The 23,778-nt window shown below is 29.9% G+C and overlaps 1 protein-coding gene across 1 annotated transcript; it reads right to left on the bottom strand.

The window, feature by feature from the left end:
• Positions 1-2,078: 2,078 nt before the first annotated feature.
• LOC142329139 (putative aarF domain-containing protein kinase 5) lies at positions 2,079-22,830 on the bottom strand (the record flags this gene model as incomplete). Its single annotated transcript, XM_075373477.1, has 5 exons — positions 2,079-2,313; positions 4,524-4,691; positions 18,227-18,458; positions 21,498-21,668; positions 22,656-22,830. Coding segments are annotated over 5 exons (849 nt in total), but the record flags the coding sequence as incomplete, so codon positions are not given.
• Between the last annotated feature and the right edge of the window lie 948 nt (positions 22,831-23,778).

Here is a 23,778-nt window from a genome sequence, read left to right as displayed (position 1 = left end):
CAAAGGACAAATTCATCAGGTAGATTTCATAAGAAAGCTGCCTATTGTAATAGTGCCATGATTCGACTTCTGGAAAATTTCGACATATCTTCACATTTCACAAAAATAAATAAAATTTTTCAAAATATCTCGATCCCAGCTTCACCTAGCGAGTGCAGACTTTCTTCGTTTCAAGTAACTAATATATATTGGTAATATGAGTTAAATCTGACCACAGATTTTTTTGAAATATAAATATATATGAAAGTGTATACTCTTATTGCCCACATAAAAAAAACAACAAAACAAACATTAGGTGTGTAAAATGTAATTTTGTTTATTGTAGAGAGTATATAGTTACAGTCTGTACAAAATATAATAAAAAGAAGGGAACTAGACACTGAAATTGAAGATTAGCCTAAAATATTACCCTATTTATAATAATTGAACTATTTTAGTTAAATGGGATACATTTTTCAAAAATGTAACAAAAATCATTCCTGGATTTGTTTTGTTATTGATAGTATAAAAACAATTTTTCTTATAATTCATAAAATGTTGACTATTATCGTTTATTTTTCAAATTGCAATATTAAATGTTAGTTTTATTTTTCTAACAAATAAAATAATTGTGAGAATAAATTATGTGCGTTTCACAAATATGGTGGTATATCTAAAATATCCAGAAGCAACCTCAACAAAAGAAATCATTTACATAAGGAAATAATAGTATATAACAGAAAATTAATTTTATATCATTAATTGTTAATAATGAATAATAAAATACAATTTATTTGCATAAATTTAACAATAATCAAACTACAGAAGAGAAAAAACCAAACGGTGCTCACCAGTCGGTAACAACGTAACTTATGGCCTAGCCATCTATTTCGGTTTAATAATACGCTATATATTATACTCTTTTTTTTCCATAATTCCTGAGATGTGTGGTTAATTGAAACCCAACCACCAAAGAACACCAGTATCTACAATTTAGTATTCAAATCCATATAAAAGTAACTTCCTTTACTAGGATTTAAACTATTCTATAATATACTTAATAATATTCTGTTAATAATATCTTACAAATTGCAAAAACATTTTGAGAATTTAGAGAAGTATTTAAAAAATGTAAGCCAAATTTAACAAGAAGGAAGAAAAAGGTGAAGTCAGGGAAAATTCATTTTCTCATTGAAAATTTCTACCTTATCAGAATTTGTTGAATCATCTTAAACTACTCAAAAATTAACAAATATCAAAGATTGCTCTGAAATCCCAAGGGAAAAATTGGAATGGAGGGAATTTACCTTCCCCAAGAAAAACCCTACTTTACTGAAAGGTTGTAATGGCAAGTAGCATTTTTTAATTCAATTTTCATCGGACATCTCAATATTTAGTGAAAATAAATATTAACCATACTACACATAATTAATCAATAAACCCATTATAATAATACAACAATCACAAACTGATAATATCATACTAATAATCATTTTAATGAAATTTAGAACACATTCCTGCTAATTTTAACTTAAAATTAAGTTACTTATATTTATGTGTGTGCATTTATTGCAGAATAATGCCGCGTCAGGACAACGTCTGTCGGGTCCGCTAGTATATATATCTCTTAAATTACAATTAATTTTATTGCAACAACCAAACAATTTATTCATTTTTATTCTGATTTTTTTTAAATGAAAGAAAAATTACTGTATTTTTTTTAATGAATTTAACTTATAACAAATAAAACTAAAAAAATAACAAATCTAGATCAAAGAAATTCACTATAAGGGAAGAAATTTAATGTTTAACATGCATAAACAAAGATCAATAGTTGTTCTTGCAGATGTAGGCAGGCCAGATGGGATGAAGCAGAGGATGGGCATTATAAGAAATATATAAGAAACAATGATGACTAATATCTCTAAACATCCAGTACAAAAGGTACATAGTCAGTCATATTTATAAGAACAGTAAGAAAAAAACTATAACAAAAAAATCATGTAGGGTGAGCACAACGTTCTTAGCCAGCAACAGCAGGTTAAGAATAATATTAAGAGAAAAAACAACATGTGAAAACAATTTTTTCTTTATTTAGTTAAATTATACATTTACAAAATCAAGAGCACTAGGCTACCAATAATTTAAAAAAGTATATTTTTTTACATATTATTAGATTATATTTTTTACTCTAATCAACAATCCTCATTGATATTTTTACGAATTAAATGTCATGAATGAAGTAGTAAATGACTAGAAGAAACCTCTGGTTTATAAATTAATGCAAATAATCTCAAAACCAGCCGATAACAACTCACTTTCACAAAATCCAACCTTAAACAAAGCAAATTAAAAAAAAAAAAAAGATTAAAAAAGATTATTACTTAAGAAACAATGTACAATTTGACTAACCTAAAAATTACACAAAAAGTTCAGTGAAAAACATTTTTAACCTTATGCAAAAAAAAAGGGTCATCAGTCAGGATTTCATTCAGTAAGCTTGGATGACCCCCAAATTTCATGTTAAGGATGATTACCAATGGACATGATATGGAACAAAGACTACAACCCAGATTAAACAACAGACTTTTGCAGGCTGTTCTGAAACCAAAGAAAATAAGATGACATAACATGACCATGAGGCATATATTTTTTTTTAATTTGCAAGGTTTGTACTGTGTAATGTTTGTACAGAGAATTTCTCATTTTTGTCAAATTTTGTTAATTTTTTCTTTCTATGTTCAGTCACATCATTAATTGCATCAGAAAAACAAAGATATTTTAGAATAGCCTGGAAACGATTTCTGGGCATTGTTCTTCCAAAAATAGGAAGATCATATAGAGGCGATTGAGATCAGTAATGTTGAATGGATAGAAAATGCAAATTACCCATAAGCATATATAAACCTAAAAACTTTTTCAATTCTTCTAAATTAATAGGATACCATGTTTTTCATAATGCCATGTCGTGATACAGGCATTCCTAGAATGACCTTAGCACGTTTATTTATCCAACAATTTTACTCATAAGGTCGTCATCAAATAAATTGGCAAATATTTCACTTGGCCAGTAAAATTATGAATTGGAGGGGTATTAGTTGTACCGGTCCAGAAGTTTTGTCTATTTTGTCCATCTTCATGAATACTTTGTACAATATACTGGACATTGGGATTATTGACAATGGAATCATTTTCTTTACTATCATAAACAGACCCAACATTGGGATCACTTGTCAAAGGACTATTTGGGTCTAATCCCATGGCAAAATCAACTCTTTGTGCATTGTTGTGATCAATATTATTAATTCTTACCTCGCTGTCAGTCTCTTCATCAGAATCAGAAGGAAGTTCATACTCCCTTTCACCATCTGAACTAAACAAAGAACTTTCATTTATTACATGCTCAATTTCAAAACTTAATAACTTTCCTTTCCTATTACGTTCCATAATTAGTAGCATCGTATAATATTCACGTAATAAAACACAATGGTACAAACCAGGAGCAATATAAAATGCCGAATAGCACAGGAAAAACAAGCTTTCAATCAGAAATATAATTTGCTTACATCAAAAATTAATTTAAACGTAAGGAAAACATTTTTGAAAGTATATGTTTGGAGGGTAGCTTTGCATGGAAGTGAAACTTGGATCATCGGGATAAAATGTGGATATACCATTTCGAGCCCAAATCCAAACGATAAAGTCTTGAGTGGAAACATCCAGATTTGCCCACCAAAAAAATTCAAAACTCATGCATGAACCAGTAGTGATGATGGTCTTCTGGGACTCACAAGGCCCAATTTTTATGACTATTTAGAAGAACAATGTACCATGAACAGTGAGTACTATACTAACATGCACCAACAGAAAGCGAGACCTGCGTTAAGGTGTAAATGTCTGGGGGCCTCTCACAAGGTGTGATTCTCTTGCATGACAACCTGTACCCTTACATCATTCAGAGAATGGGAGAAATGTTCGAGAAGTTGGGTTGGAAGGTGTTGCCACATCCTCCTTACACCCAAACCTCGCCCCCTCCAATTTTCATTTGTTCAGCTCGCTCAAAGGCGTTTTACATAGCAAGAAGTTCAACAATAACGAAGCGGTACACGAATGGTTCAAACAGCAAGATAGAGCCTTCTCCACTGCAGGAATCAGAAAACTCACAGAAAAGGGGGACAAGTGCCTAAATGTTGGTGGAAACTATATTGAAAAGTAGCTTAAGTTTCATTGTCATTGAATAAATCGTTTTTCTCTACATCAATTTGTCCCTTGTACAACATTCAACTCTTCCACATTCTAATTCTAATTCTAATGAGTAAAAAGTTCCTTTTTTATTGAAAAACAAGAACCCAGTGATCTTATCTTTTAATTATTATTAACAAGCTTTATCGATAACTGATTGGTATTAACAAACTTTACCAATAAAGTAACCTTAAAAACACTTTTCACTATAAAATCATTTAAGTGTAGAAGAAAATAAATTTAAAAAACTGAAAAGAATCTTTAGTTGAAGAATGTTTAGTTGAGATGTTAAAAAAACTTACATAAGCCTGTATTCAAAATGTATTTGTGCCATTAAGGATCCTAACTTAGCAATAACTCCACCATCTTTACTGACAAATGCACCTTGCGTGGCGCTGCGAGCCATCACAACATATCTATCCACAGGATCTCCATGACCCCTTGCAATAGATCTTATAGTGTTTATATTCCTGCAACAAAAATAATTTTTTTTTTAAAACTGAAATGCCTGAATGTATGAACAAAATATATGAATGAAAGTAAGCTTGAATAAAATATAAATTAACAACTGCGAGTAAAAAAAAAACTTGTGCAATATTCATTTGTTCTCATTCTATATTGATAAAAAATTACCCCTTATGGTAATTAGCCAATACAATGTAAGATTATTTAAGTATTTTAGAAAACTTACCTGAGATTACACATTTTGAACATTTTTTTCCAAAAATTCATTAAATGGATGTAAAACAATGAGATCATAATACTGCTAAACAGAGAATATTTCCCTGTTGTAGTTTTTCATAAAGAATTGTACTTAAAATTAATGGCTCAAATTTAAAATTAAATAATACTGAAAATTTGTATATATATATATAGTTATAATGAGAAATCTCTTTATTGTGACAACTAAGGGATTTGTAATATTATATAATTTATTATCTAGCATAAAAACACAAAAAAGAAGTTGTAAAAAAAGACCTGACGCAATGTGGGGTAAGTAAATTGACTTTCATTTCAACTGAAAAATTTCATACACATACACACCGAGAGGACAATCTGTTTATTTATCTGATCTACTACCAGTATAGTTTTTTTACATTCTGAAAACTGAAATTGATATTGCTTGAAGGAAACTTTCCAAGTTAAACTTAACAGTATCTTAAAATCAGAAAAAACAGAACTTTTGAAGTAGGAAAAAAATTCTGGTAATAGTGTAAGTAAAGTAAAAGCTCAAAAGTAGTTTCAAAGGTAGAAAAAAAATTATAATTAAAACATTTAAGGAATTTATAAGGTAAACCATTTAACTTGTATTACGATCACTAGAATATTCATAAAATGGAACTTGAAATCAGATAGCAGCACACTACATGTGTTGACAGGGTTTGTTTTGGCAGATTCATAAAATTAACATCAAATCAAATGTATCTACATAGATCAGTGTTTCTCAATCTGTGGGGTGGGCAAAAGCATATCACAGAAAAAATTATTAAAATAATGTATTAATTTACTGAGAGGAAAGCAAAATAAAATGCATTCTGATATAATAAATATCAAAATACACATTTACAATGATATAATACTCTTATAAATACGACTGCATCAATACTGCACAATGTATTTAATAATTAACCTATCAATACTAAATTAAAAACAAGTTTAATAAAATTGTCAGCGACTCCCTTGGGCCTGTCTTGAAGAGCAAAGTTTTTTGAAGGTTTAATATTACAAATAGGCATTCTTGAGTTCTTTTTCTATATCTAACTGAGATCTAATTATATTTTGTCTTCAAAGCAGCCACCACAGAAAATTCGGTTTCGCAAAGGTAGGTTGTTGAAAATTGTAATTGTAGTATACGAAGTGCTCTTGTTTTCAGTACAGAAAACTCATCATCCACTCCTGCCAAAAATTCAAAGGGCGATTTATTACTAAACTGTCTTTTGATTTAGCCATTTGGTGTGAAGTCTATGAAGAAGATTTCTTCTTCGGCAGTTGAAAGCCCTTTGGGAGTATTTTGAAATGGATCCCTAACCCACTCATAACTTGCTACAAAGTTTTTGTCGGTTAAAAGTTTAAAAAGAAAACACTTTTTAAAATTCTTTGCCTGCATGGCTGAATGATTTTCAATGGTTACAAAAAACAACTTTCACATGTTGTTCTTCAGCCTTGTAAGTTTTAACACATTCATCCACACTTGCAAACATTTCTAGGTATTTTGCTTTAAATTTCTGCTCCACAATTTCAATTTTCTACAAAAAGGATTAACTTTATCTCTCATATCCAACATACGTGTATTTGCTCCTTGGAGTTAAAGATTCAAGGTATTTAATTTCTCGAACATGTCGACCAAGTAGCTAAATTCCATCATAAATAAACCATCTCTAAACATCTCGGCTTCCGACTGGTTTTCCTCTTCTACCAAAATGGCGATTTCATCTCTTAATTCAGAAAGACATAGCAAAAATTTCTGTAATAACCATCTTGCCTCACAATAAAGTAGTAATGCTGAATGTACTGCATCCATGTCTTTACAAAGTAGAGAAAAGGAGAAAAGATTCTTGATTTTAAGGGTCTAATTTTTATATAATTTACTATGGTTACAACTTCCCAAAAAGCTGATGGTGTACATCTTTAGCTATCTCACAAAATTACTTCCAAACATACTTTCTATAATCAACTAGTTTCAATTGCAGCTGGCAAAATAAGCTCTTCACCAATGGCATGAGGGTTTTTACATCTGGCAATTTTATATGAAACTTTGTAAGAGGCAAATAAAGCTTTTTCATTCGCAGACAAAAGTTTTTTAAAAAATGATGTTTGCTTTTTATATGATTTTAATTTTAATTCGAAGAATTCTTTGGATTTGTTAATGTACACACTATGAAGCGTTTCCAAATGTCATTTATGTTTATTAGGTTTCATGCTGTCTGCTGCCAAATTGTTCGAGCAACTGATACACAGGAGCCTTTTTTCTTCATTTATTACAGTACTGGTAAACCCAAAATTTAAGAATTCTTGAGAATATTTTCTTGATTGTATTTTCGGAACCACACTCATTTGTGCACTTCTTGATGTTTCACTATCGTCAATGCTTGTTTACACCCGCTTAAAAATTTATCCATGATTCTGTATATTCATGGATATTTTCATATCCATGAATATTTAATACTGTAAAATGCAATTAACAGGCATGTTGTTACAACATACACATTCATGATAGATTCGATAGTGACAGAAGGATCAACTCAACTAAGACTGGCTGGAATTGAACAAGGTGCAGCATTCATACACATTTGCGCTGACGATCATGCAGACATTCCAGAATGTTCAAGACAAATCGAAACTTCTCACGAAGCCATGAGAATCTCCGATATGGTGGATGTAAAACAGAGAGCAATAGAGAGGCATCAATTCTGGTTTTGTCAATGCAGTGGATCAGTGTTGCCAAATATCAATAAATTTACTTATGCTTGGTAATTTGTAAGGTTTGTAATTAAGGACGTAGTGTAACTTTAGGATTAAAATACGCAAAATACATTATTATTGTATACATTGTTAATGTATGAGAGGGGGGGCGCGATGAAAATGATTGAAAATTGGGTCCCAAATACCGAAAAGGTTGAGAAACGCCGATATAGATATTTTCAAAATCTTAAATCTTACCGAGAAATGCTTATGAAAAGTATATATGAAAAAACATTAAACAAAGAGTAAATAAATTCATTGTACTCTTAAATAAAACAACATCAAAACCAATAAAAAATTATCAGATACAAATAAAAAAAGGGTAAAACTCTAACTTCACATTGTCAGTAGAATGCCAATGCAAAGTTAGTCACCACAAATACTTCAGAGTAAGTCATAAGACATTTCAGGTGTTGTGGACCATAATGTTAGAAGAGAATGCAGTCTACTGCCTTATCCCAGACATTTTATACAACGTTTTTGGAAAGTTGCTGTGCAGTATTCTTTAAAATTATGGGGTGCATCCTATGCTTTCAGCGTTAGGTTGATTGCCGTGTGGGTTTGTTGGGCGTTGCTCAGTAATAAACCAAGATATCAGTTGTTGAGTTGTAACTGAATGTACTTCATTTCATTTATCAGAGTCAACAGTTGAGAGAAACACATTTTTTTTATTGAACACATCTTTCGAAAGGTGACACATATATTGATTTAGTGAAGCAGCCGTTTTCTGAAGAGTTTACAAAAACTCCTGTTCCTCACCACGATGCAGTTCAAACTCTTATAGAAAAATTTCAGTCAACAGGCTCTGTTGAATGCTGATTGAAGTGGAAGATTACCTAAATTTAACCAAAAGAATTCGCTTGATATTTAGATGTAATGGCCGGAAGTCCATCAAAGTCAATTCGTTAAGTTACCATAGCAGCAAGATATCAGACTTACTTGCTATTGCACATAAAGCTGTAAGAAACGAACTGAAACCTACAGATCATGTCAAAAAACTAAATTGTTGTGTCAATGGTTTAAACATTTTATAGACCAAAATTCCATAGGTATCCTCAACATTACATTTTTTTTACAGATGAAGCATGGTTTCATCTGGGAGGGTATATTAATTCACAAAATACAAGGCTGTGGTTGACTACTAACCCCCATAAATTACACGAAGTGAAAATTGGAGTCTGGGTCGGTGTGAGTAGAATGCACATTACAGATACAATCTTTTTTTTAAAATACAGTTAATAGTGATTGTTATTGCTGTTTTAACAAACTTCATTAGCCAGTTAACAGAAGTGGAAATCAATCACGACTGGTTCCAAGAAGATGACGTCACAGCGCACACAGCTAATAGGTCAATGACTTTTACAAAATGTCTTTGGTGAACAAATCATTTTGAGGGGTTTGTGGCCTACACAATTGATTGTCTGATCTGACTCCCCCCAGATTACTTTCTATAGGATGAAGTGAAACAAGCAATGTATCGCAACAGAATAAGCACAACTGACAAACTAAAAACCGCAATAACTGCATATATACAAGACATTCCAGTATATCAACTGGTTAAAGTGTTGAAAACAAATTGAAATATGTGCAGGGTTGTATTGATGTTGTCATTTTCAACACCTTTTATAAACTAATCCAGTTACTGTAATATCAGTTTCTATAAAAATACAAAGTAATAATTTAAAAAATTTTGTCATTACATTTCAATAATTCCAGTGCACAGCAACTTTCCAAACACCTTATTCCTTCAAAGAAGAATCTATGACTGGCACAATTTTAAATGAACAAAAATGATTATTCACAACCTATACATTAGAAATTTAGAATTTTCTGGAATTGTAGGTACTTTATCACCAATTTTGGTGTGCTGATTTTCCATTTTCATTATACAATAGAAATTTTTTTTCAATACCTGAATTTCAAATAAATCTATATTATTTTATTTGATAAAAAATAAGATAATCTTTGAAAAAAATCATCCCTAGTTATTATTTTAAAAACTTTCACATTCACTGAAGAATTATAAACCCATCCACCAATAAATATATTATTAGTAAATAACATTTAATCATTTATTTGAAGTAAAAATTAGTAATAAGAAACTCTGAAGAGAAATATGACATATATTTAACAACAATGAGAACACTGATGAATAGTGAAAAATATTTGTGAAAAAAGTAACATAGAGAAAATGTGAAAATAATAACAAGATATTACAAAGATATGTAATTAAGAAAGATGTCAATAAATTACATGTACAAAAAATAGGAAGAGTAAATTAACAAGAAACAAAATGATGATCTATACAGGCTAATGATTAAGACAGATTAAACGTAACGATTATAGTAATTTAGTCTGTAGTTAATGAATTTCACTTGGATATGTTAAAACCTTTAACATATGGTTTTTTTTTAACGGATGTTAAGGTGATCCAAACAAATAGTATTAATAGTTGGTTTTTGTTAAGGATTGTGATTATTTTGTTGTAATCTAGTATTATAATCAAATCAGTGAATATAAATAATCTACTGAATATTTTTATTCCTATTCAATAAATAAGTTAATATGCTCTAAATATAATAAACTTAAAGATATAAAAAGGAAACTGGAAAGAACAACAAAATGAAGACCATTAAGGTGATCAGTTTATTATAATTTCTTAAAAAATTACTTATGTAAACACGGCTTCTATTTACACCATAAACAAAACATCTATTGTCAGTCAAACCTTTTAGTGAATTCCACTCTACAACATGGTGAAAAATAATAATTTATTAGTGAAAAGTTAAAAATTTCCCTCATTTATACCGGTAACATAGTTAATACAATGTAAATGGAATCTAACTTGAAATTAATTTTTCAGGTATAACAAAACTGATCAATGCATAACAAAAACTTTAAACAATAATAAATAATTACTATATTAAAACAGTCGTACAATAAAAACAGATTTATTGTACATTGTAATGTGTAATCATCACTGTAAGTCCTGATGATTTGAATAATATCTTTATGATAGAAGAGCTTTAACACAATTATCATTATGTATTCTACATAAAAGTGTTTGATAAGAAAGTACAACAAGCGGCAGTTAGTAAAGCCTTCCTCTAACTTCACTAGTTATATAACATTTTCATCAAATAATATTATGAGGAAAATTCAGATTTAAATTATGCAGAAAATGAAACAAATGCTGAAATTTTACACATAATTAACCTAATTTTAACCTAACATTATTCAGTAAATATTGATAAACACCTACGGTAGATATTACTTTATCTACCACTTGGGTAGTACATTACCTTTAATAGGTTCATTTCTAAATAAAATCACTTAATCATTTTAACTAATCAATTTCAATTGAATCATGCACATTCAAATAAATAATTAATTAATAAGACTGTACAATATATACAGAAATAATTAAAATCACAGAGCACCAACCATGACAGTAGATTAATTAAAAATGTAGAAAGGCCATAAATACATTAAAAACATTGAGAAGACAACCACCAATAAACCATACTTGAAGAAATTATTTAGCCACGATGCATTCTTGAAATTAACTTGAGCGTATTTTTACATACCGAATCACAAAAATAAGATAAGTGGGCATTCTCTTAAGTACAGACGTAACATGATCGAAATGATTTTGAGCTGCTTTTGACAAGTACATAAGCTCTTCACGTGTTAACTTGACGTTTAGTTGCCAACGATTACTCCTCAATGGACTCTGAGTTAAAAGCTTAGCCATCATCTGATAGTCTGCATACCATATCACACATCATACAGAACACAATTCACATTTTATAAAAGAAGTATATGTTCACAAACTTACAATTTTTCAAATTAATGGTAATTTTAAAATATCAGGTATTAATGTAATAGGCAATCTACCAGTTCAGTTAGTTCTTAGATGGTGCCAATCTCACGCCATATTGAAAGAAGAAAATAAATAAATAAAACCATAAAGTTTGGTTAGATTACATTTATAATTCTAATTTATTTATTTTCTTATTTCAATTTAGTGTTTCAGGAGCGCCATCTAAGTACTATGCAACTAACTACAGCAGCAGATTGCCTACTACATTAATATCAAATATCATTTACAATTTAAACTTTCAACTAATAATATACATCCAGGATAATGAAAATCATACTTTCACAATAATAGCAAAATTTTTCTTTCACCTTCTAAGAATTTTTATACATATCATCTTTGATGGATGTTAATACACAATTACAATTATCAGTGTTTGATAAGAAAATACAACAAGCGGCAGTTAGAAAAGCCTTCCTCTAACTTCACTAATTACATAACATTTTCATCAATTAATATTATGAGGAAAATTCATATTTAAATTATGCCGAAAATGAAACAAATACTGAAATTTTATAAACTATCTATATCCTAGAAAATATATATTAAATTGTTGTAATCAGCATGCAGTGTTGGTTGATTCATTTGACAGGCATGGGATTATTAATAAATATACAATACATTATTATTAAATTATTAAATATACAGTGTTAAAAAAATGATGCAACCTTATGGAAGAATGTTTCCTTCTTTTATTGAAGGTTTAATCGAGGAAAAATGAATTACACAATGCAGCAGAGAATATTCATTCTCTCCCAATACATTAGACGTCCCGTTATGCCCAGACCCAGAATGCCTTTACAGAAAAGTATAGTGTGAATGCACCATACAAGTCCATCAAGCAGTGTATAACAAGTTCCAAGAAGCAAGAATGTGGCAGATACAGTCAAAGGTGGTTGACCGAAAGTGCTAACACCAGAAACGTTGATCGACATGCAAGCTGCATATTCTGTTAGTCCCAAAAAATCTGTACAACGCCTATCTAGCTATTCTCTCTATCAGTAGTACCCACACAACATTTCGCAAGCATTTAAAGATGTATCCATACAGAATTTGTGTTGTAAAGAATTGTTACTTGCAGACACTGAAAAACATGTAGCTTTCTCTCAGCGGTTCATGTAACACAGATGAGGAAGAATTTGATCGGTTTTCACACGTTTGAAAATTCATGCATTTAGTGTATGGAAAATCTATATCAGCTGCATGAGTCTCCTCTGAACAAACAAAAAGTGGCTGTTTGGTATGCACTTTCATATAGGCAAATCTTTATAACACACTTTCATGGCACAGTGAACAGTGGGACACTACATACAGATGTTGCAACAATTTTTAAATACTATACCTGCAGACTGGCTAGAGTACATGTGGTTTCAGTAGGACAATGCTACAACTCATACAGCCAACAACACCATAACTTTCTAGGATCAGTGTTTCCATGGACAAGTAATTTTGAAGGGGTTGTGGCCACCTAGGTCTTCTGATTTATCCCCTCTGACTTTTTCTTGTGGGGATACCTTAAGGATACCGCTTACAAAATTCATCCTCACGCGTTCCCTAACTGCAGAGCAAACTCAAACGATATATTGCTGCAATTCCTCAACAAACATTACAACATGTGTTTAAGAACATGCAATATCACATACAATTATGTGAATCACATAATGGAGGCCACACTTTTAACAACTACTATAACTTACACATTTTCCCATAAGGTTCCGTCATTTTTTGTGCATGTTAGATTTCAAAAATGTCATTCCAATAATAATGAATTATCGCAAAACCAGATACATTTACAAATGGTTTATTCACTATTGACACATTATGAAAAAGATGGTAATGTGTTTTTGCAATTTACTGTCACTACTTGTGAAATCAAGGTACATAATTTAACTCCAGAAACCAGGGCATATGAAAATGGTGACATATCGCAAAAAATAAATAAATAAAGATATAAAGTGGTGTTTTACACATTAATTTTTTTACAGAACAGACTATAGATGCAGAGTATAAGTCCAATTTACTGAATGGCCTAGTTAAAACATCCATCTGAAACAAGCATTATAAAAAACTAACATTCTATCTATTTCTTCTAACAATTCAAAGTCTTCACTGAACTCTTCTCTCCCCTTAATCCTATAGCAAGGACCACACTTCTGACTAACATGTATTTCCTACACTTAACATAATTTCTAGGAGGCATTAAGTTATGTTCCACTAAAGAATTCACTGAAGTTATTTAATCTTTTATAAGGATTATAAAACTAATTAAATATTGCAATTTTTTTATAATGATTAAGCTTTTATTAGTTTTACCCTTTTTCTAAAAGTGCTTGTAATACAGAATGACACTATAATAGGCACTCAAAAACCTTTTAATATTATTATGGTTTTGGGCATAGTGTACAAGTACTTAACATGAGGTGGATGACATTAAGTGAAAAGATGCAAAAATAACAAGCTAATTACAATACAAGCTATATTAGGATGATCAAAAATCAAGTAGACACTTTTGATGATTTATAAAAAAAAATGTTAAACTTTTACATGCAAAGACAGTAAACCAACTGATTTTATAGTAGATGTTTTTAAGCTAGTAAAATTGCTGTAATTTATATCAACACTGATTATTGTGCCACACATCAAGCCCCGCAAAATGGTCACTACTCGCATGGAGAAAGCTTTTTGTTCTCAAATTAGCCAAAACAAACTCTGTTACTATTGTACAGTATGAAGTATGGTATGCCAATAATTTATCTATGACTAGATAAAGCAATTAGGAAACTCAGGATATCTGTATAAAAAGAAAAGTTCTAGAAGACCTACTTATGTTTGCACTGTATACCGATAGTCCAAGAAAACCAAAAAAACTAATTGAGCAAATTAAGAATTACAAATTCCATAACTGACTGTGTGGATATGTTATTAATAAGTGTACATTTATTCACGTCTTTTAAACTACAGTCAGCACAAAGTTTAAATGATGACAATAAAGGCTTAAGAAAAGGTTTCTGTATGGACATGCAGAAAATTTGACAAAGAAGATTGTTTCTTTCATCACTATGGAGAACAGAGAACCCTAGAGCAACATTGCAACTTTATGCAAACTGTCTAAAGTGAACGTGTATTGTGCTATTTCCTCTGAAAAGGTATTAAAATATAAGAATGTTAGAGGGTTCTAATAAAACAGATGTAATGCTGACATAAAGTACAATCCAGATTGTAACATTTTTTTAAACATATCAGTTATATATTAGTTATCAGTTAACCTCTTGCTGGTCATCGGTTACATTGATAAAAATTGCCCTTGATGAAGTATTTCGTCATCACCTTTTTTGTTAAAAAGTGCCTTTGATGAAATATTCATTTTCGCATATTGTCCAGTTTTATTCTGTTTTTAGACAAGTTATTTCAATGAGCATGGGTACGCTTAGTTCCCTAGTTTGTTGTGGTTGCATAGAGAAGCGTTAATGTATGAAGTTTGTTTTGTATCATTGCTCTTAGCTGTTTCCAGCCTATGCCTAGCGCCTACGATACTTGTTTACATTTTTATTGAAGTTCATTTATTGATGCAAGTGTCCATTTCATTTTTTAGCTTGTTTTTATTACTTATTTATGTTTAAGGATTATGTTTATTTACATTTAAGGAGTGCCCAGTGCACAGCCTTAATGGTATGCACTGGTGTTTTTAAAACAACCTCCTACGAGGCTACCACTGTACTGGGAAAGGCTCTCCCAATTGATTTAGTGGTGAATGTTCAGGTAGCCATGTGGAGGTTAGAAGGCTGAGGTATTTGGGATACGGTTTCGAGCCAGGCCAGTACCAGAGCAGAACGGTGAACACAATGCACCGGATCTAAATTTTGTTCAATTGCCCATCTCCCGCCTGTGGAAGAGGCTGCAGAGCCTCATGGAAGCATGGCAGCTGGATTGGGACACCATAACGAAGGGAAGATCCTTGTATAAATTTATACAGGCTCTAGGGGGATGGTATGCCTCGAGCTTGTTTTTAAGGGCATCGGGTGCCCGGGTGCTCACCAACCATGTTAATTTAAACCAATATCTGTTTCGGTTCCACCTTGCAGCTGATAAGTTGTGCGTCTGCACGGAGGTCCAGTTAACTGAACATCTGATGATTGACTGCTCTGCTCTTGGGAGGGGGCCAGAGACTGGGCCAACCTGGAACTTAACGGTCATGGGGAAAATTGGCCACTCACAAACAGTTAGTCAATGTGGAGAACCGTATTGTCGGACCATGTGGAAGTTCCTTGATGCGGTTGCTATGTTCAACTGACATCAGTAGTTTACCCAAGGGAAAAATTTATGTTTAATAAAAGTATATTTATGTTTTTTTTTTTATGTTGGAACAACTATTTAATATATTTTCACTTCTTTACTTGTTGGTGTTCGGATTAGTGGAGTGATTGCGACACAAAATAATAGTAGTGTTATTGTTTGTTATAACCTAACTTTCATTATTATCTTGTGTACTATAAAAATAAACTTTTATTTATTATTAGTGGTAGACTTATAAAGAAACTTCTGAGTGTTATCTAATCTAATGTGTTAGTAGTAAAATGTGTTGTATAAACTATTTTAATAAACCTTCAGTCCTAATCATCATGTTGAGTAAGTAGTACATATATTTTATTTTTACATTTAAGATAGTAAAAGTATCTATATAAGATCTTAAAATATATCAATTCCTTCTAATTAAACACAAAGAACATAAATATTTAAAAAAAGGGCATAATGACAAAGGTTTTGGTGAAAATTTATGGGCATAATAACAAGGTTTTCTATTAAAAAAAAGAACCTTTAAGGAGTTAATTTAGTGTCTGAAGAAGTAGATTAGATGATATTTTTAGGTAATTAATACGCAATGTGGTGACACAGAATGCATTTACTTCTTGCAACAAAATCATTTTCGAAACAGCCAGCACTATTATGGTCATTTCAGAGACTTATACATTGTTATTAGTTTTCAGTAATTCAATGTAAGATACAGTAATTGCAGTGGAAGATACAACTACTTTATAAGTCTATAACAATGTTTTTAATACTTCAACAAGCTATCTCCTAATAATACTGTTCTTTTGATTAACCTGCATTTCTTCAATTTTTTCATTGTAAAACTACCAGAATGTTCACTATTCTTGTCATTTCCATAATCATTCCTAACATGTTTGTAACAATAATGAATGCCCACACAAAATAATTCTTTATTAATAAAGTCAATATAACTTGCTACAGATTTATCTGAACGACTAGCTAATTTTTAGAATAACTTTGCACAAATCCAATGCCTCTTGTTTTTTTCTTTTTATTTGGAAATAGAACATGTGCCTAATCAACAAGTTGAAAAAATAATCAGTCATGGAAAAAATACAAACAACACATGGTAGAAATAATGGAAATGAATAAGCAAACAAATATGTACATAATATTTCACTGTACTTCACTGTTTACAAAAATAAGAAAGTAGTTTTGATCACACATTGTAAAACATGATTTCCATGGTTATTACATCATATCTTTATATCATTAAATCAAATAAAAAGTTTTTAAATGCTATACAGAAACAAATTGTACATTTTTATCCCAAATTACATCTATTGATAAGAACGTCTACAATAGTCTGCATATTCACAAGTGATCTTTTTCACTAACCTGTCCTACATATAAGTATAATATTAGGCATTACAAGAATAAACATTTTGAATACTTCATTACCCATTACTTTAGAACTATAGTAAATCATGGATAAATTAAACCCATAATACTACAACTATAGATAAAGGATTTGTGTACTGCATTTACAACACTCAATATTTATACAACTAAACAAACTTACATAACATTTCTGTTTTTAATATACTTTTTCTACTTCCATATTGTTAAAATGTTCTTCTGACAGTCTCTGATTTATCCAGGTTTTCATCAATTTTGTCCCAGTGAACTGGTACTATTTTAAACCCAAAAACCAGTAGAAATACTTTTTTTGTGGAGAGTATAAAATTATGTTTGATAATACATGAAGTACATTAACTATAAATAGTCATGTACTTCTTTAATGTTACAATAAAAGATAAAGAACCATCATTTATTAATTAGAAAAATTAGACTGACTTAATCCATTAGATATCCTCTAGTCATCAGATATATAATGCTGCAGGCAAATTTCTTTTAATGAGTATACTTGTAGGTTATTACATCCATAGAACACCAGGCAAGGATGTATTATAGATTAGAACCATATAACAGAATAGTGACCAAGGAGGGAGCAATATCAAGGAACCATTTAGCTTTAAAATAGAGCTTATTCAGCCTGGCCTTAAACTAATAATTTTCCTTAAACTAATAATGAATGAAATGAAACATTAAAAAAAATTCAAACCCAATAACTACAGTATGTTAATATCACAGACAATAGAGCTACAGGAATAAATGACTGGAGACTGTAAAAATGAGGATGAACAAAGGAAACAAAATTTTACCTAATCTATGATAATCATTATATTTCTTTTGCTACATTACGAAATATAATAGGGCTGTTAAAATTAATTATAATAGGATATTAAATAAAAAATTTGTATAATAAAAATATTATAAATTAATGTTGTATTATTATATAGAGCTTTAAAAACAAATAAATTTCAATAGTACCTAGTTACAAGCATTAGTTTGCTTGGTATTGCTCTGAAAACCACTAACATCCTTTCATGAATATCCACCATATTCTGATGTAACATTTCTTTTTCTTTTTTTGGAAGTGCCTGCATAGCACGAGCAGGACCTCTTTTGGCGAAAAACAGCTTGAATGCATCAGGGCCTTTCTGTTTAGGATCAGGAATGTATCGCTGAACGAGTGCAATGCAAAACAGACGATAATCAGATTCTGGAAAACATCCATTTCCCCAATTACCGAAGTGTATGATTTCCCTCTAACAGTGGAAATTTTTCTTTTTTATTTCACAAACAAAAATTAATATAGTAAAAAAATACTATTTCATTTAAAAAGTTCAAAAGATATTTTTAATGAAACCATAAAGACAATAATACTTATAAAAAAAATATCAATTTAATAAATAAAAATTGTAAAAAAAGAAATTTTTTATCAAAAAAAAAGTTACTAAAAAAGCGGAATTATACAAATAAATCTCTAAAAATGTTTATTTAATCTGAAATAAGATAAATATCAATAATAGTAAAAATCTGTAACAAATTTACAAAAAAATAATTAATAAAATCTCACCTTAAAAAAAAGTTACATTCACATATATGAACGAGGAAACAGAAGCAGAATACACATTTAAGTTAATATATAAACAACACTAAAAATGTTAAGATGGATAGAAGCAGACTACATGATAAAAGAACTTTGCGAGAACGTTGTGAATGTTACGTTCACAATTACTTTCATAAAGGATAAGTTCTGATAAAATAACTAAGCACAAAACAAAATATACATTTAAACAAAGCCACTTATATCAACATTCCATATGTAATAAAGTTTTCATGATATTTATACAGCTTCAATCCATACAATTCAAAAACACTGGCATACCTCGTCAAAAATAACTTGAAAAACATTTCACATTCTAGAAAAATCAATAAATTAAAAAAACAGAATATGTAACACAAATAACTCTACAATGCACATGTATGTGTATGTGTAGTGTTCACAAGCATGTATATGGAGTTCACATACAATTCCAGAACATCCATCAGTCAGTTGTGTTTAAATTTTATCTGGCAGAGTATAAGCGAGGCAAAACAATGTAGCTTTTATTAATAGACATTCAGATGAGTGTGATATTAAAAATGTATGTACGTGGATAAATGAAAAAACTGACAATAAAGTTGTAGGACTTTCCCATCACACCACTACTTATAAATAAAATATAATTAACACATTAATGACATATTGAAAAAAAGCTTCTATTTCAACAACTTTAAATATTAAAATTGTTTTTAGTGCCCTTGAAAATGTATAAACTGATACCACACACGACTATGTTTGTTACTTTTTGTGCGAACCCCAAAACGGGAGTCAAAGTTCAATTTTATAAAAAATCTTTTTTTAAAGCAGTTTTGATAACAATAAAAATGGGAAAGAAGAAAAATGCATGGCTTTTGGTTGGGTCCAGCTGCTTTGTAAGGTGTGAGCCTCTCAAATTAGTAAAGATTAATTTATATGTGTAATTAGATGACAATAAAAGAAACCACAATGAAACATCCATCATACTGATCGATCACAACAAAGCTTCAAAGTTTAGAGCCTTTTTTTTGGAATGAGTGTGATTTTCAAAATTTTTTTTTTCAAATATTGTTATATTTTAATCATTACACAAATATACCTAAAAATATATGACCTTAATTAGGAAAAATCTCAAGATACGGAGGGTGACCTTGCTCTACAGCCTCATCCCCTTGACTTTTTAAGTTAAAAATTTAATGTCATCAATGCCCCATATATAGAAGCAATCTGACAAAGTTTAATCAAAACTGGGCCAGTAAAATATAAAGTGATTTAGAGGCCAACACTGTACACACGTACATACATCTGGTTTAACATCTGGAAAATTTACAGATGGTTTTTTTTAGGTTCCTTAGGTCTTAAAAAGTCAAGCTCTGGGGAAAACCACATATGCTCACATCAAACCGATTACATTACTTTCCCTTCTTGAGCTGCAGTGCTATCTAGACAGGAAAGTAAAAATTGATAAACTGCATTGAATCTCATCTATTTGCAGCAATTATTCAAAATATTAACAACATATTACATCACAATTACTATCACATAATCTGAAATTATGATTTTTATTATCCCTATACAAATCCATTTTTTCCCTAGTTCAAATTTTAATTCCCAATTCTACCAATATAATTTAAAAGGCAAACTTTCAATCCTAGTGCAATGGATGTATAAAGATCAACAATAAACTGATCTGAAATATAAAATGTACTTTAATAGTAAACCAAATATTTTTCAATAAAATAACAATTAAAACACTCCAAAATATCTACATGAAGTAAACTTTGCCACCAGACTGAATTAGAGTCCACTAACAAACAGTAACAAATTTCATTCACGATATAATCACTTAAACAGATTCCACCAATCTTTGTTTTCACAAGCTTAAGTAAATAAGCAATTCTTTAAGTACTCCTATATACTTAAATAACTTTATAATACTTTATAAAACTTTATAATAAACTTTAAATAATCCTATAAACATATTTTTTTTTACATAGAAGCAGATAAGAAGAAACATATAAAGGGGGGAAAAAATAACATGTTAAAATTAAGAAAGAAAAATCAAGTTTTTTTCAACAGCATGACTTTATTATGGCAGGAACAACACTGCTATGAAAGTAATAGACTTAGTGATGCTAAAACATGGCTTACATGTTTTATTATCTACTGATATTATTCTATACTAAAGTACATATTCAAATTGTTTTGATACATTATTCTTTCAATAACTTTAAATAAACGTAAAGAATATGGACACTTTTCCCAAATTTATTTTCAACTAGCAATCTAACAATCACAAACGAACAGAAAAATTTACTACTAAGTAATGGAATTAAAATAAGAGAACTAAGAAAAAGCCTACATCAAAATATTAAATAAGTATGCTTACAGTTCTACACTTATTAAGTTCAATAATTATCAAGAAAGGACAGTCACAAATTTTCCAGTGCCTAGCAAAACTGACCAATCAAAATCATTCACTGTTAATATGAAATTGTATGTTTGGCAATCAGAGAATAACCTGACTAAAACATTAAAAAATTATGAATTAAAAAAAGTATAGAAAATATTTCTCACTGTTAAAAAAATTCAATTAATAAATATGCTTCATACATTTTATATATAATAATATTTAAAGTATATTACGCAGAAAGATGACAAAAAAAGAATACTTACCGGCTACTCCAAGTTCTAAAGAATACTTCTTCATATCGCAATGATTGTTCAATATAATTGACTTCCAAAGGGAACATAAAGATTTACGTACATTAGCAGGAACAGTTTCATAAAGACCATGATCAAGTATTATAAGTTGTGCCTTATTATATTTATCTTTACGAACCAGAACTGCAAAACATAAAAGTAAAAATATACAATTCATTAAAAAAAAAACCAAATAATTATTTTCTGTCTCCTAACTACTTTAAAATTCTTAAAGAACATCAGCTATGACTATGAAGGGAGGAAATCAGATACCAACATATTTTCGCGGAGCGCTAATCAAGCATGGATCATTGTGATGGGAGAAGGTTAAACAATTTACTTATAACAGGTGGCCAACCATTTATCCATCTTGTCTATGTGACGCGCAGCTCACATCACATTCCTGGTAACATACCGGTAACAATTTTGAGTTGGACATAACTGATCTAAATACAGGAATCCAACTGTGATGCAATATTATTATAAACTTACAACTTACAAGATTATTATAGTAACTTAGCTTCACTCAGGTATTGTTTTTAATCATGTAGGCTGCAGAATCTGTTATGACATTTCAAAAGTTACATCTTATATATAACTACACGGAAAAAAATTTTTGTTAAAATCATATTAAACCTTATTCTTTTTAGGGACTACTGTTATAGGTGAACTTATTAAAAGAAAATCTTTAGGAATTATGGTAAATTAGATATAAAAGTACAATTTCTTTCAACTTTTTTTCTTAAAAGTACAATTTCAGTGTTCTAACACAACTTTTTTAAAAGATGTTATAAAAAATAAGTGGTTATTTGCAGTTATAAGGTTTAATTAGAAATTTTGCAAGATTCTTCAGGTTTATGGTTAAGCAAAGTAATTATTTAGATAGGGAGTTACATGTAATTTTAACAGTTACACGATAATTAACAGATTTACTAGTTTCATTTCTATTGTACATTCTATTAAATAAACCACCTAGTATGGAATATTAAGATAATATACTAGGTGGTTTATTTACACATGCACGTGTGTACATACATATACACACACACACACATTCATAAAACTGCAGCTATAAATTTAATCTAATTACCCATAACATATCTGAAATATGTATATTAAATTATTACTAACCATTTCCTGCATGAGGATCAGCATGAACAAAACCAGTATGAAATATTTGTTCAGCAAACGTACGAAATAATTTTAAATCAATATCAGCAAGTGAAAATCCATTTTTCAATAATTCATCTTTGTCATTTATTTTAATTCCATTTACAAATTCTGTTGTTAGAATTCTCTGTAACAAAAAAAGTTATTTCATTTGCTTTAAAATAGTTTAGCATATAAGGAGACTTTAATTATCCCTTATAGCAAGAAACACGGTGCATTGGTTTGTTTACTAAATATGCTCACATTTTTATTTTGAATGAAGCACTTCTTGGCAAAATGCAACAAATTAGCAAACACATTAGTACGCTAAATTGTATTGTTTATTATAAACAGTATGTTGTTTACATTAACATTTACTATAATTATTTTTTTTACGTTTTGTTAAAAAAAAACACTATTGTAGACAAAAGATTTTTTTTTGAAATTTTATAAAAATAAATAACTATAGAATAAATGTTAATGTAAATAATTTTACTGTTAATAGTACACAATACAATTTATTATACAGTTGTTAGTTGAATTTTTTGTCATTATTTTGCTTCATTTTGTTTTCTTTGGTATTGTAATGTTTTTATTATTTAATAAAAATTATTTAGACCGATATAAAATGAAAGGAACTGCTCCAGCATTTGCTTGGATGCATCAGGAGAAACCATGATAAAATCTTCGTAAGAACAGCAGCATAAAATACTTAATCCTCCTATATTATAAAATGGTAAGAAAAATGCTGGAAACGCAAAATCTACAATAATTCAAGACCTAATAGATCTACTGGAACGGGCAATGGCTTAAAACACTTGGATAATCAAGTCACACCTAATGAGGTCTCACCCAAAATTTTTCTGTAACTCTGAATCAAAATATATATGAATATTGGTTCTCCCTATATTATGACATTGTAAAAAAATGCTTAAATGCTGGCTGTGAAGCGGCAAGAAGGCACAGCCCCCTAGTGCTATATTAGTAACATTACATTAAGAAGAAATTAATAGAATTAGCAATATTTAACAATTTGTTCTTTTTTCTTTACATTTATTTATGACATCCTTGGAATGGTTCACGTCTATCAGACGAGTAAGCAATA

The sequence above is a fragment of the Lycorma delicatula genome, chromosome 8, assembly GCF_047948215.1.
Source record: "Lycorma delicatula isolate Av1 chromosome 8, ASM4794821v1, whole genome shotgun sequence".
Lineage (NCBI taxonomy): Eukaryota > Metazoa > Arthropoda > Insecta > Hemiptera > Fulgoridae > Lycorma > Lycorma delicatula.
The sequence above is the reverse complement of the archived record's forward strand: the minus strand, read 5'-3'. Positions and strand labels throughout refer to the sequence as shown.